Here is a 14,980-nt window from a genome sequence, read left to right on the forward strand (position 1 = left end):
GGTACAGTTTTCTTAGTTGCACTGATTAACATTGTAAGATTTAGTTGCTGTGAAGACTATTGAAGACAAGATTCCTTGTTACTTATCTCCTATTCTGGGTTATTAAAATAATAGCTAGTAATGTGTTCATAAATTGTAAAGTCTTAATTTTGAGTCAGTCAAGGAGGCTTTGTAAGCGGGTTTATTTGAATTTATGGTTGCCCCGTGTAGATGAAAGGTATGTGATTTGGTGAACCTACTTCTGCAAGATTAAGTGTTCACGACTGTTTAAGAAAACGGAGTACCTTCACATCCTCTGCTATTCTGCATCTCTCTTCAGGAGCCTTGAGCTATTTCTTTTTGAGTTTGTTCACCTCATAGCATAGGGGTGCTGAGGAAAGCAAGGCATAATATAGCTAAAATACAGCATCTTCCACTGTGAAAGTGTTTTCCTAAGTGGGGAGACTTGACCAAACTTCAATTTTTTTTTTCCTTTGGGAATTAAAAAAAAATGCTCCTGATGCTTGATTTCTCCAAATCCATGAGACTTGGAAATAAGCTGTGACTTGTGTTTGAATGATGCTACTTTACTTTTCAAAATAAAGGCTTCCTCTTGGAGGAGGGTGGGGGAAGTCAAAGTTTCTGAATTGTTTGGCTTTCACCAAAAAAAACAAAACGCCAAAACTGTCCAAAGTTCTAAGGAATGATAATGCCTGTGGAGAAGTTGCCAGTTGTTGACATGTATTTTAATAAAAGTACTTTTTCTTTAAACATTAATGTTTAATATAAGGGCTGAAATGCACAGACCTCTCCATGTGTCAGTATTTTTGTTCTGGGCCTGACTTAGTGTTTGAGGGAGGAGAAATGTGGGAGGATGTGTGAATAAGGAATTCAAACTGTTGTAACAACATTTAGTATTCTAATTCTGATAAATAGGTTTCAATTTTCATCTGATTTTCTGACTTACATTACAATTATGAATTAAAAAATTCTATCCAGAGTCTTCAAATGTCCTTTAAATAAAAGCTGCTTGCAGCTTCAAGGATCTACATAGTTTGAAAAAGTTCTAATAAAGGTGATCAGACCATATCTCCATTTGTCTCTTGTGCATATGCTGGAAGAGTTAACTAAATGAGAATTAATGATAAAAGCACTTCCTAAAGAAAGGTGTCAAATTAAACTTGCAAGATGTCCACCCAAGAGAAAATTGTGTATGTCTAACTGTGTATGTTAACCAACTTGAAGGAGGTCTTGTGCTTTGTGTGAGAGGTCTTTTTTAATTGAGTTTTAATTAGGGGTTTGGGGGCAACAGAGTGGGAGAAGAGGCATGACTGTAACCACTAAAAAATTTATACTTGAACATAAATTACAGTTGCTGTGAGAACCTTGACTTTAAGTTGCTTACTACTTGTGCTTAAGACTGCAGGAGGCTGTTCAGTACTTAAGAAAATATTGGTATTCTTGCTTGTGATGCTGCTTGTCACCTGTCTTGCCCTTCAGTCACTTACCTAACAGCTAGAGTTAATACGGGTAGTGCTCACCTAGCAAGTTCTTAAGCATTCAGTCTGGGTTGACAGAGTGCAAAGAGTTTGAAAGCACCAAACATCTGTTTTATGAGCTGTAAAACTGTCCTAGATTGTAGGAGGAGATCAAGAACTGCTGTGTTACTCTTGCAGGCATTGAGCAGGATTTGAAATGCTTGACTACATGCAACTGGGTACATGCAGCCCAGTAACTCAGGATCTAGTCTGCTTGTCAGGTAGCATCTGCAAGAGTTCAACCTGTATAATGACTATTTAGGCCTCATCATCAAATGTGAAAGGAGGAGCAGCAGTTAAGGAGTAGGGTTTTTTTGGTTGTGTCACCCCCCCCTCCCCCCTTCCATAGCTAGGAACTTGTAGTATCCATACCTCCATCATCATTTGAAAGGCAGTGAGTAGGTTTTCATTAGATGTAAATATAATGCTCTTACTTATTTTTGTAGAAAGTTACTTACTTCATCTTCAGCATGTTCAAGCATCAGTGACTAGACTGGTCAAAGTCTAGTGAATTGCAGGGCTTTAAAAATTGTGTTTATATACATCTTAATGGTAAGGACTTGAAATGCTTTTTTAATCTCTTAAATGGCATGTACCAGTTATGAAGTAAAATGGGAGGATAGGGGATCTTGTCAGAAGCTTTTAAATTTGGAATGGTACTTGAGGCTGAAGACTGGGGTCTTGAATTTTAAGTACCATCTCAAATTTGTAGAGGTGCCAAAGTGAATTTAGGAATTGTTCTCAATCAGTAAAACCTCAAGGCTAGTGGGAAGATGATAACCACTGAACTTGAACTGTTTCTGACCTGAATTTTGCTTTTTAAAAGGAGTAGTTTAGAACTCCAGGAGTATCTTTTACTAGTTGTGCACTGATAGGAAATACTGAAATTCTGAAGTGCATCAAAACTGGTTTTGTTTTCATGCTGCCTGTATTCATGACTCTTTTCGTACTGGTTTAGGATTGCTGCCTGGTTGGGGCTTTGATTTCAGCCATTTTAATCCACCAGTTTCAGAGTGGTTATGTGGAAACTCATTTTACAATATTGAGCTTTCAGTTATTGCCTTTTGCATGTAGTATTTCTGTAGTTCACTGTAGTATGTTTTCACATTTTCCTCTTCTCTCTTCATGTGTTACTGGGAAAAATCCTTGCAATTTTCTGCACGATTTTCCTGGATCTTAAAGATTTCTTTTGTTAATGCTCAATGTAGTAAACGTTTGTTTTGTGAACTAAAGAATAACCCTGCATTCTTTCCCTGCACATTGAAAATGCAGATACAGATCTGAGTTGCTTATGCATTATTTTTACTTCTCAGCTGTTCACCGATGGAATCACCAATAAACTCATTGGCTGCTACGTGGGTGACATAACAGACGATGTGGTTCTAGTTAGGATCTATGGAAACAAGACCGAGCTCTTAGTGGATCGAGATGAGGAAGTGAAGAGTTTCCGCGTGTTGCAGGCTCATGGCTGTGCACCTCAACTGTACTGTACTTTCAATAATGGCCTGTGCTATGAGTTCATGCAGGGGGAAGCACTGGATCCAGAGCATGTATGCAATCCAGATATTTTCAGGTAAGCTTTTTATTTTTTTATTATTTCATTATTCAAGTTCTATGATGCATTTATGGTGTTCTGTCAGGCCCAAAGGATGTCAAGCTTAGCTTTTGAACAGGCAGAAAAAAAATATTTCTATAAGCCTGTGCTAAGTTGATGTTCACACTCTTTACAACTCAGTGTCGTCTGTCTTAGTTATCATGGTGTTTCAGTGCTGAACAAATGATCCTTGCTGCCTCCCCAGAAGACTATATACTCATTAGAGGTCTGCTTATTGTGAGTATTTAACACTTGCACATTACCATTAGGGAGATCATTTAACATGGTGGAGTTTAGGGGGCTGGGCTTGATTAAAGCAAGTATGCCTAGCTCTGTTTCCAATACATTCCTTCTGTGAATAGATTCAAGATAGATAGTCTTACATTGAGACATAATTTTTTAAACTACTAGCGGTGAACAGAAAGTGCTGATGTCTTAAGATTTTAGCTTTTCATTTATGCACTGAAATGTATTTGCCTAACAATGGCAGCTAATTTGAGTCGACTCTTCTAAAGATAAGCAAGTTGAAGAGTAGACCGTAAATACAGGTGAGGTATGCATGCTGTAACTGAACTCCAATACCTCCCACCTCCCCTCCCTTACGTAGTGCTGCTAATGACCTTTTGATTCTTCAAAGATGCTGCCCTATAGCTGTGCTGCTCTTGTTTAAACCCTCTTTAGATTCCTTTGCTGCATTTTTTTAGTTTTTCTGTTAAATATATTGTAGTTGTCTTCTCTTGTTGCTAGGAAAAATATGATAAAGACTGTCAGATCTGTTGCAAATACAACATTAAATTAAACTTTGGTTTTTTTTAGACTCATTGCCAGACAACTTGCTAAAATCCATACTATTCATGCACACAATGGATGGATCCCTAAATCTAATCTGTGGCTGAAGATGAGGAAATACTTCTCTCTCATACCCACAGAATTTATGGATGAGGAGGTAAATAAAAGGTAAGTATTTCATTATGTGCTTTCCAGATTTCCCATTCTTTCTGGTTGAGGGGTAGAAGAATGTTTAAAAATACAGGTTTGGGTTACCACGTAACATTGAACTCTGTAAAATTTTGAGTTTTGTCATACTTTTGTATACTGAAGTAGCTATATAAATGTCAAATATGATAAGGAGAGACTTTCAATTCATTTGCTATATTGTGTATATATACATACAGTTCTTGGTTTGATTTGACACTTAATAAATGATGGCAGTTTTCTTTACTCTTTTTAAAGAACCAAGGTCAAGTGAAGTACTACTTCAGGTAGTTGTCTCAACAGCTTTTGAAAGATCCGTCAGTCTCCCAAACTGAGGCCTACGTTCTGGGGTGAATACTGAAAACATATTTCCTGGGGTTGCTGGAGTACTGCTGCTTGTTCATTCTGACGTGCACCTCTTAGCTGTCCTGTATGTGTTCAGTTTATAAATTTGTCCAAAATTGGGTGGCATAAAAGTAAAGTTTGTGAAAGGCTGTTTTGGGTGATGGGATGAGCTCCTGAAGTGTTTTCCAGAGGAGGAAAAGGTATCCTCACAGTCATTCTAGACTTGTGCTATCATGGAGTTTCACCTGGGTTTAAGGGTTTAATTACATTTTGTTTTTAGCATCCCAGTATAGCTCTTGAATTGTAAATCTAACTGTTTTTTCTTAGGAGCTTAACAAAATAAGAAAATATTTCAGAATGGTTCTAGCATCAGTCACTGGAAGATCAGAATGAGAGGAATGGCAAAATTAGGAGCAATGTTTTACGTTTACGTTAACCTAAATAAAATTTGCGCTGTAATCTAAAGCTTGAGTTGACGACAATGTTTCTCGGGGATTGGAAATCGAACTTTTAAGCTAAAACTGTAATTTGGAAGTGTTTGTACAATATCATCAAACTTCATTTCACTCAGTAAGCAGATTCCAGCTTAAACGTTCTTCATAAACTTCTTTGAAGTCACTGATGCCGACTGCCCTTCTTGCTGCATTGTAATTAAAGAATGATCTAGCAAAGTTGTTTGAATTTTTTTCTACAACATAACATTCTTAAGAAAACTGAAAATTTGAGTAGTTAATTGAAAGTCTAAAAGAGAAATGCCTACTTAAGCATATTTACTGTGACTAGAACTAAAAATGAATCCTAATTTTCTCTGTATACATACATATAGTACTTACTGTGTATTCTACTTGAAGGAAGTAATGTAATGTGAGCAAAAAGTGAATGAAATTCATGCTATAACAGTTTTAATCTTTACTCTAAAAAATGTGCAGGATTGTGTTTAAGTCTACTCCTGATTTCTGCACTGCTGTCATTTTTACAGCACAGACAATCTTCAGAGATTTTTTGGGGGCAGGACAGAGAAATAATTTTCATAATTTGACTGCCATGGTGCCGGGGGAAAGGTTGCTCTAGTTTGGGCGAAGATCTATTGAATTATTTGAAATAAGAACGTAGAGGAAAATAACTAAGTTATTGGCATGGAACACACAGTACTAAATATTAACACTTAAACTTCTTACACCTAAAAAGGTTTTTAAGTGACATTCCAAGTCCTCAAGTTCTTCAGGAAGAGATGGCCTGGATGAAGGAAAGACTGTCAAATTTAGGATCACCAGTGGTACTCTGTCACAATGACCTGTTGTGTAAGAATATTATTTACAACAAGAAACGAGGTAGGTATTGAACTGAACAGTAAGTAGTGGCTTAGTTTGTTTATGCTGTAATTGCATTTGCTACATTGGTAGTGTCATTTTACTGACTTTAGTGAGTGAACTCAATTTAAGCTTTTACGACCCAATGTAGTAGTGGTAGTGATATCTGTGCAAATATTAAGTTGCTTAATTAGCTAATTCTCATCTATATGTTACTTTACAGAGGAAGAATGTTGGTGTTTCTTGCTTTGCTTTAATGAATTTGTTAATCCCTAGCTTTCCTGTATGACTAGGCTTCAAAGTATGTAGTTGTTAATTCTAGTCATATAAAGCTTTTCGGAGGGGAAAAAAAAAAATCATACAAGCAGAGAAAATAACTTGAAGACATTATCTCATATAATGTGTATTGTTCTGGTTTGTAATCATGGGAAGACACCTTCATAATGAAGTATCTTAGTGATACTTAATACTACATTCTGTGACTATTTCCTGTGTGAGGTACATAGGCATCTTGAAGATTTCTTTCGTAAATACATACTTAATTTAAACAGTTGTAGGCAGTACACCTCTTAACAAAGATGAATTACATTTTTATTTTTATTATAATAAATTTAACTCATAATTCATGTTATTAAAGAATGCCTTAACTAAAATCTGTAACGCTTCTGTATAAACCCACAGTTTATTTCTGGATTTTAGTGGTTTGAGGTTCGGTTACTAAATGAATTAATTAAACAGGATATTAAAACAAAAAAGGGAAACTTGCAACATTAAAATGGCCATGGTGCAGTAAAAATGCACAACTTTTCTTCCATTTCAAATATCTGAGCTCAATTGAGTGCAACAAGTACATCAGGTTAGATCAGGATTTTCTTTTGAAGTGAGGATGACATGTTCCATCTAGTATCTTCATATTTGTTTGACAGTTTGATAAGACTGTTGGCATATAGGCCAAAAGTGTGTGAAGTAAATGACTGTGGATGGAACTGAAGTATTCTCCCTCAGTCGTTATTAGTCTTTGACCTTTTAATCCTGTGTGCCTTTATTTCTAAATAAAAACTAACAAAAGCATGCTGGAGTTGGTTCTAGTATGAAAACTGGCTGTGTATGTATAACCAATTTCTGCATCAGATATGCACTGAATGCATGTGAACTGAGAAAATAGTCTTTTGGTGGTTTGTATACAAGTTTCCCTCCAAGTAATACCATTTTGAAGAGAATTGCTAGTACTTCTAGTTCTATAGGTGTACATATAGTATATATGTATGTCTACGTTCCTGTACAGTGTTATTAACAGCATTTTTAAATTCTAAGAATTCAGTACGAAACTTCAGTCGTTTTACTTAGTTTCAATGGTAGGGGTTATAGTTCTGCTTAAAAAGAGGAGGGGGGAAAAAAGCATGGAAGGTACGTGAAAAAAATCAGCTTGTGGTCTTACACACATTGCAGTTGTGATACTGTAGTACCAAAAATAAATCTATTGTTGTGTAGTTTTTTCAGTGCTGAAACTACCTTCAGTTTTAGCATTCCATAACATACCCATTGAGGTAAAAATAATTTTTATAGTCACTTTTCATAGTAGAACCATGCTGCAAAAAAAATTGGAACTCCTTTAACAGGCTTGCTATCACAGTCAATAGGCTTGAAGTTCCTACTTTTAAAACAAATGTTAGGTGCTTTTCTTTTTGTAAACACAATGGAGTTAAAAACTATGCCAGCAGTGCATTGCTTATGAGCAATCCTATAATAAGTGTATGAGTGCTTAGTGTTTGGGGACGTGGTGGGGAGGAGGGAGGTACATAAAGCACTCTGGCTTCAAGCTAGCTGTTAACATCTTGGGGGGGGGAATACTTGGAAATATGAAATAGATATTTACTAAACTTATATTTGAATGTTGCACATGTACTGTGTTGCAAAACTTCTGCAATCTGGGTACAAGAGGTACCATTTTCATAGTAACCAAACCTCAAAGCCATCTGTAGAATATTTGTCTGTTTGAAAGCTGTTTCTTACAGTGTACTTTTTACAGAGCAAAAAAATCAATGTCTGTTAGTACAGTCTTAAGATGAGGAACATGATTTTAGAAGCGGAAGCTCAGCTTTTTAACTGTAAATAAACATGTATTGCTGGAATTCTGTTTAGCAGAGTAAAAGCTTTTATTGGTATACAAATAACTTTGCAAGAGCACAAAATAGAATCTTTAAAGATGTGTACTTCATTAGGAGTGACATCAAACTGTATGAAGGCAGTTAACAGCTTTGGTGATGCTGTACTCTTACTAAATTCACTCTTTCATCTAGAAAGACTCCTGTGTATCAAAAAGACCTCGGTGACCCTAAGTTGTAACTGAAGAGAGAGAATCAGTCTTCTAGATTAACTACTATTTTTTTTTCTCTCCCCAGTAAAGTTTGAGCAAAGCTGGTAGTGTTTACCTGGCTTTTCAGAAGCTGGCACAAACAAAATAACTCATTTATTGGTTTTAGCAACACTGTATTTATCACTTTGCTTGTGAATGCTTAATTTGCACACTTACTAGGCATGGGGTGGGTGCGTGTATGTGTTTTTTAAGCTACAGGCTATCAACAGATACTAGGACTCCTGTCCAGTACACTTAGAATGATTGTGGCTTGTCCCAGTGCTTTGCTTTAGACTTGTCCTCTGCATTAAATTCTTGTTAAATTTTCAGATTTGAAAGAAAAATCATAGTTGTGCCACATACTGCTTTTAAGAAGAATCAGTCTCATGTCCTTAAATTTTATTTACGAGACTGGAATAGAACGTTGAGTGCTAGCTTCATTTAATGGAGAATCACTCGTTTCATTTGAATTTGTTCATGCTGTGGCTGACAGAACTCTGCCTCTTGCTGTTTTGTTAATGTCCGTTTGCAGTCACTCAGGATATGAAAACTTGCAAGTGTTACTTTACATAACTTATAATTATCAGTGTGAACTACTCTTTGAAGGATATAACTCAGAGCCTCACGTTGCTCTTAATTACAATTTGGGCATGAAGATAGTCAAAATAATGCTTGGTGCTTGGTACTGCTTATTTATAGACCTTGTGTTCTGATGCTCTTAAAGTTCGGTGGTTTTTTTTCCAATGTGACCTGGGAGTTTCCAAAAATACTTGATTTTTTAAGAGTATTCAAATACTTGCTATTCAGTAAGACCAAGTATCAGTATTCTTTTGTCTATATCTGTATGTGCTCTTTTTGAATGTATTAAAATCACCTGCCAGGAAGTTAAGTGTGTAGGTAGATGGCTAGTTTTGTTCTGTTTATTCCCTCTGCCTACCCAATGTTTTCTATGATCTTTGGTAGGAGTCTGTGGGTGCTCAGTGCTTCTGAAGACTGAGGTATGTTTAAGGCTTCTGGTTTTGATCTAAAAACCTTTTTTTTTTTTTTTCCAAAGATATATTGGGTATTTATAGCTAAAATTATTCTTTGGGTATATGACCCGTTTGTGAATTTTCACGTATGTTCGTAGCATAGATCATTGTCTTTACTGAAGCTGTCTTCTAGGGCCTCAGTGGCTCACCTGATGAGCAGGATGGGACGGAACTCAGGATACATCATTCTGCTGTGGTAACTACAGCTAGGACTTGCACGTCGAAAGTGCTTACCTTATTAAACCATTAAAAGTGAAGAGCAGCTAGAAAGAGAGGTGTCATCACCTTCCTACCTTTCAGTTCTCTGAGGAGATCTAACAGATGTCCTCTTGACTACTACTTGGTCTATTTAAAAATTGAATTTCTGGTGTACAGAACATAATATGTATTCCATTTTGTGTCTTTATGTAGTTTTCATGGATTACATTGCATGTTGTCTATACTAGTAGACCCCTTGATGAAAGGAGTGTGTTTCAACTTGAAATGTTCAGTACTCTTGATGTCTCTATTCCTGTTGATAACAGTAGCTTCTCCAGAGAGATGATAGAGCTTAGTTTTAAATCATGTCTCACTTCAATAAAATACAAATGCACTTAGATTAGTGTCTCTTGTTGGTGTGCCTGCTCCCTGTGAAATCAGTGGGATGTACAAATTCTTTGTACTTATTAAAAGCCTCAAAACAAAAGCTAGCTGCTTAACTACTAGTGTAAGCCATATCTTTTAGAAGTGGCTTTCCTGTATGCATTTATGAAGTGGCAAACTCATGGTTTTTGCTTTCTTTCAGTTTCACAGAAAGAACTGTGCATCTTTATTTTAAGCCTTTCATGCAAAAATTAAACTTAAGGTTGAGTTCCACAGTAGCATAAGTCTGAAAGAGATCAGTAAAAATGCAGGACTTTTTCACTGTGAACTTTTGTTTTATCGAATGTGAGTTTGCCAAATTTTCATCATCTGCTACAGATTAGATATGCCATTATTGCTGCCTTGTGGTGGCATGCAGCGTGCTACTTGTGCACTGGCTGGAGGTGTATCGCACCACTTGTTCACATGCCTTTCCCCATAGGAAAGTGCCTGGTAACAGCCTCATTTGTATCTTGTTAGATTGAATTTCTTATTGTACATAATATTATTTCTATCTGGAAGTAAGTTTTAAATGTTAGCTGTACTTAAAAATGCATAATAGCACATAAGTATATTCAAGGTGAAATTTGCACATGAAAGAAATTTAAAGTATTTCTTATATTGATATTTTGCAAGTAGACTTTCACCTGCCATTTTTGTATTTTACATGGGGAAGGAAGGAAGACTGTCTGAATGTCAGCAATATCAAATGTTTGGGGGTGTGTGTAGGGGGGTTCAGGAGGTCAGTTGTGTAGCAAAATATTAACCAGGGTTGGGCTGTGCATTTTGACTGGCTTGTAACTTATAGATGCTTCTTCTTAAAAGTAGTACTAAAGAACCAGTGGGAAATGCAGGCATATACAAGTCTATGAATCTGCCAGTCAAGCAGTGGCAGAAGCTAATCTGTGACAATATTACAAGATCTTGGCTGCAGCTGCTGTAAAATTTCTTGTCCCTTCAGAGTTCTAGAGAACCTCAATTTTCCGTTGCCAACAAGATTTTCCTGGGAGGAGCTTGCCACTCTGCAGGCCATTTTCATGTTGGTTTGTCAGAGCCTAAAAGGTTTAACCTCATAACCTTGGTAAGCAGTCCTCTCTTTCTGTGGAAGTAAGGGTGAACTCTGACTTGGAGGATTGTGATTCAGTGATTTTTGTTTGTATTGTGGGATTTAACTTCCATTATAAATGCTTAGACAAGAAGATTTATCCATCTGGAAAATGTTAATGTGTTAGTATTTCAAATGTGGTAAAGATGAACTGCATAGATAAAAGGAACCCTTCTAACAAAGTTGTTCTGTGATAACTTGGTCAGGACATTTATCTGGCAAAGCTATTGTATTTGATATGTGCAATATCCATAAATCTTAAGGAGGCAGTATATTAGACACTTAAAATCCTTAGTCTAGGAAATACATAACATACTTAACAGTATTCTTGATTTACTTCTTTTTGACCTGGAGTTCTGATAGTTAGCATTAGTATCTGCAAGATGTTTTAAGTCATGCTAAGAAGATTGTTCATTGTAATAGAAGGAATATGTTTTTGAGTGAGTAAATATGCAGCTAGTCATCAAAAGAATGGGTGTAGAGAGGGAGAAGGGTGCAACTGTGAAAATCACCCATTTCAGCATTGCAGTGGGAAATGTAAGGTTTTACACTTCAGTGTTCTAGTGCAAACAGCTCTTAAGTTAATGCATTGCTTCCTTTTCTGATATCTTTAGCAATTTCGCTGGTTTCCCTTAAAATACAAGAGCTCTAGTTTTACTTTGATTGTTTGATGTGGTGTGGACATTCTTGAGCAGGTTCAATGCTGTATTACCTTGAATGAAGCATTTTCCCCAGCTTCACTGTAGTGAAATGCCATTTAGAAACATTGGGGGCTGTGTTTGCTGCTTTATCAGTCCTTGTTTACATAACACTACATGGTTTCATAGTTTGGAGGACTTGAGGATTGTCTGATGGTTTCTTGAGACTAGTTTAAGCCAGCTAAAAAAAGCAACAATTAAGAATAGTCTTGCTTTGTAAGTGTGGTTGGAGGAAGCAGGAAATATCAACATGTTAAAGGGAATACCAACATGTTGCAATGTGTTAGTCCACTGTGGTGGCACATTTATGTGAGAATAAAGAGGACTGTTCTTTTTTAAGTTGGGGAAAAATTGATCTGCTATTTGTACATAAAGTTTAAATAAAGGATCCTCTACTGTATTTCTTATTTTGAAGGTAAGGGATGCCCTCATGTGGTAGAAGTTAAAATTGAAATTCTGCTATTCAGAGTTTAAAAATAGAGAACTGTAAGCTCTAAGTAATTATTTAAGAGCTTTCTTGAATGAATATTCAAGGAAATCTGATATCGTAAAAATCACAGCCTTACCCTGAAATGTCTGAGTGCACACAACAAGGCACAAGTAAGACGGGTGTGTGGTTTTGTTTTGTTTTTCCCCCAAAACTTCAAAGGACACCAAAGGATTAGGGCCGTGACTTGATTTGATATGGACTCTGATGTTGCTGCTGTTGTGTCTCACATAGGTGATGTGCAGTTCATAGACTATGAGTACTCTGGATACAACTACCTGGCTTATGACATTGGAAATCACTTCAATGAATTTGCAGGTAAAAACTGGGTTTCTGAGGTAAAGGTAAACTGGTTTTATAAAAAACCCTCATTCTTGCACATTCTCTTTTTCTCTGTTTGTATATCTAGATACATGTATATAGCTGTTCATCTGATGGTATCAAAATGCGTTAATGTCTCATCTTGCAGGCCAGTTATGCCCGCCCTTTGCAGTTCTGCTAACCCAGAAATGGGAACATCATGTCCTAAGCTTTTGCAGAGTTAAATAAATACAGAACTCGCAGCTTTAACAGTATCCTTCTGTGAAATGACGCAGTGGAGACTCAGCACGCTGTAGTGAAATACTGCAGATGTATCTTTTACAGCATAGGTATACACTGAGAATACGCTGTGTGGTTCCACAGTTCCAAAAGGCAGGCTTATGTGGTTTTTGGTGGCTTTGCATGCGTGTGCTAAGTACTTGCCCTTGAGTCATGTCCTAAAATAAGAAGTAAAGGCTAAGACTCTGGTGTAGGAAAAAGGTGGGATTTTAGGAATAAGGTGCTGGTAGACTCATTCGTTTACTAGTTCAATTTTTCTCAGTGAATGCTCATTCTGTTTACTCCGTAAGAGAGAAATAACCTTGGGTGTATGCTGTGTTATTTCAGAAGATGGGGCAACAGGAAAAACCTACATAATGATTAGTATAGATGGAAAGTGCAGTGTGGTGAAATTAAGAGCCTTAATCTACAGTTGTTGTCTCACAAACTGAACGTTAAGTCTAGATAACGTAAAAAAAAATATTTCAGAGTGTATACTTGGTAATTTAAGTATTTGGAAAGCAAGTTAAATTCTTTACAAAACAAATTTTGTGAGCTTTTGATTTTTTTCATCTGGGACTTACGAGAGTCTGACTACATCTTTAAGGAGCTAAGTACAGTAAGAAGACTAAACACAAATAATTTTTTTTGTCTATGGAGAACAGTTGTGCTTCATCTCTATTCTCTAGCCATCCAGTAAAAATCTGATTTTTTTTTTTTAAAAGCTAAATTTGAGTGGATCTGACACAGGAAAGAGTTTAGGTGCTAGGGGATTTCACTGTTCATAAAAATAAGACTTAAGGAGGATTCCCAAATCTTCTGGGAATGATAGCTAGTGGGAGTGAAGTGTGATCCAGGTTTGGGACTCCTGGCAGACTCCATGTGGCCTGTGACTAAGCATCTCCAGTATAGGGGAAAAAAAAAAGACAAAAGAGTGGTTGTGGAGATGATAAAACTTCTAATTCTACCAATACCCTGGGGAAGAGAGAGGTACACTTCTAATAAAATTTTTCATCTCAGAAATATGAGCTTAGTTGGTGACAATGTATATATATCTGGATTCAGCTTTGGATACTGTTGTACACAAGTCCCTTTTCTTATGAAATGTGTAATATTTGATGTGCGTAGGAGGGCTTTTGTTTCATAGCGCAAATGCTTTTTCTTGAGGCTTCTTTCAAAGCCAAACTTGTTGAATTTCAAAATACAAGTAGAATATGTATGTGGCTGAAAACATACACAGCATAAATCTTTCTACTATGTTGAACGCTCTGATTCATGTGTGAGAAATTCTTGCTAATGTAACTGGTAAAATCAGGTCAAAGTAAAAACACTGATGTTTGTCCACATCAATCTGTGCATGTGTGTTGGGGGTGAGGAGGGGGGAAGTAGTCCAGTAATGTGATTCTGATGGTCTTTTTAGACACCGTAAGGTTCTAATAGGTATTTTTTTCTCTTTCTAGGAGTAAATGAGGTAGACTACAGCCTTTATCCTAACAGAAAATTACAGGAACAATGGCTGAGATCTTACCTCGAGGCCTACAAAGAATATAAAGGATTTGGCACAGAAGTCAGTGAAAAAGAAGTCGAAGTTCTATATGTCCAAGTCAATCAGTTTGCACTGGTAAATAATATACTGTTGATTAGAATATATTAAATGCTATAGAGAAGCCTGCTACTCTATGGACAAATGTAACTGCCAGTTTCTTACTCTGAGTGCTGTGGTATGTAAAGAAAAATTTCCTTAGTCTGTTCTATGGAAACCTTCTGTTATGTTGTGTGTTAAAAATTCTGTAGAATATTCCTAGTGAAAGAGAGGCAGTGAGCATTCAGAAGATGAGATGAGCTTTTAGTGAGTATTTCTATTGGCTGTTTATTGGTCTGGCAAGTTCCTGAATTGGCTAGAGCTTATGGTGAGTCTGTGTTGAACTTTTTTTCTTGTAATGGTAAGAAGACAGAAGAACAAGGTAGTACTTCATAAGGACCTATAAATCTTCTGATTTTAAAAGCCTTTTTAAAGTAAGATGATAAAATTTTATCAAACTAGGATACTTTGGTTAATTCCCCCCCCCCCCCCGTAATTAGGTCACTCCAGAGTCTTTCAGTACTACCTTAACTCTTTTCCTTGCCTGCAGTGTCTTGGCAAGCAGAGAGTTGCTTTCAGATTTGGTTTTGGTCACCTTAATGGTTTAAATTCTAGCAGAGTGCACATGTAGTCTCCTTCGGTTCCCTGGAAGTTCTGCCTTTCTGTAGAGCGTGAGGGCTGTCTGTGAGTCTGCTCCCTGCTCCTCCTGCATCTTGTGCATTATAAGCTGTCTCCTGTCCATCAGTCTGTCTTTCCCAGACTTTGGATGTAAAAGCTTCA

At 36.7% G+C, this 14,980-nt stretch overlaps 1 protein-coding gene across 1 annotated transcript in view; it reads left to right on the forward strand.

Annotated features, from left to right (window-relative positions):
* The first annotated feature begins 2,833 nt into the window (after window positions 1–2,833).
* The window catches only part of ETNK1 (ethanolamine kinase 1), a 15,865-nt gene continuing 3,718 nt past the window's right edge, over window positions 2,834–14,980 (forward strand). Inside the window, exons 1-5 of the mRNA XM_009332831.1 lie at window positions 2,834–3,090; window positions 3,928–4,068; window positions 5,620–5,762; window positions 12,274–12,357; window positions 14,079–14,239. Coding sequence (XP_009331106.1) covers window positions 3,038–3,090; window positions 3,928–4,068; window positions 5,620–5,762; window positions 12,274–12,357; window positions 14,079–14,239 — 582 coding nt within the window. The 5' untranslated portion in view covers window positions 2,834–3,037. The remainder of the gene's footprint in view (window positions 3,091–3,927; window positions 4,069–5,619; window positions 5,763–12,273; window positions 12,358–14,078; window positions 14,240–14,980) is intronic.

This window comes from Pygoscelis adeliae, unplaced genomic scaffold (assembly GCF_000699105.1).
Source record: "Pygoscelis adeliae isolate BGI_AS28 unplaced genomic scaffold, ASM69910v1 Scaffold38, whole genome shotgun sequence".
Classification (NCBI taxonomy): Eukaryota; Metazoa; Chordata; class Aves; order Sphenisciformes; family Spheniscidae; genus Pygoscelis; species Pygoscelis adeliae.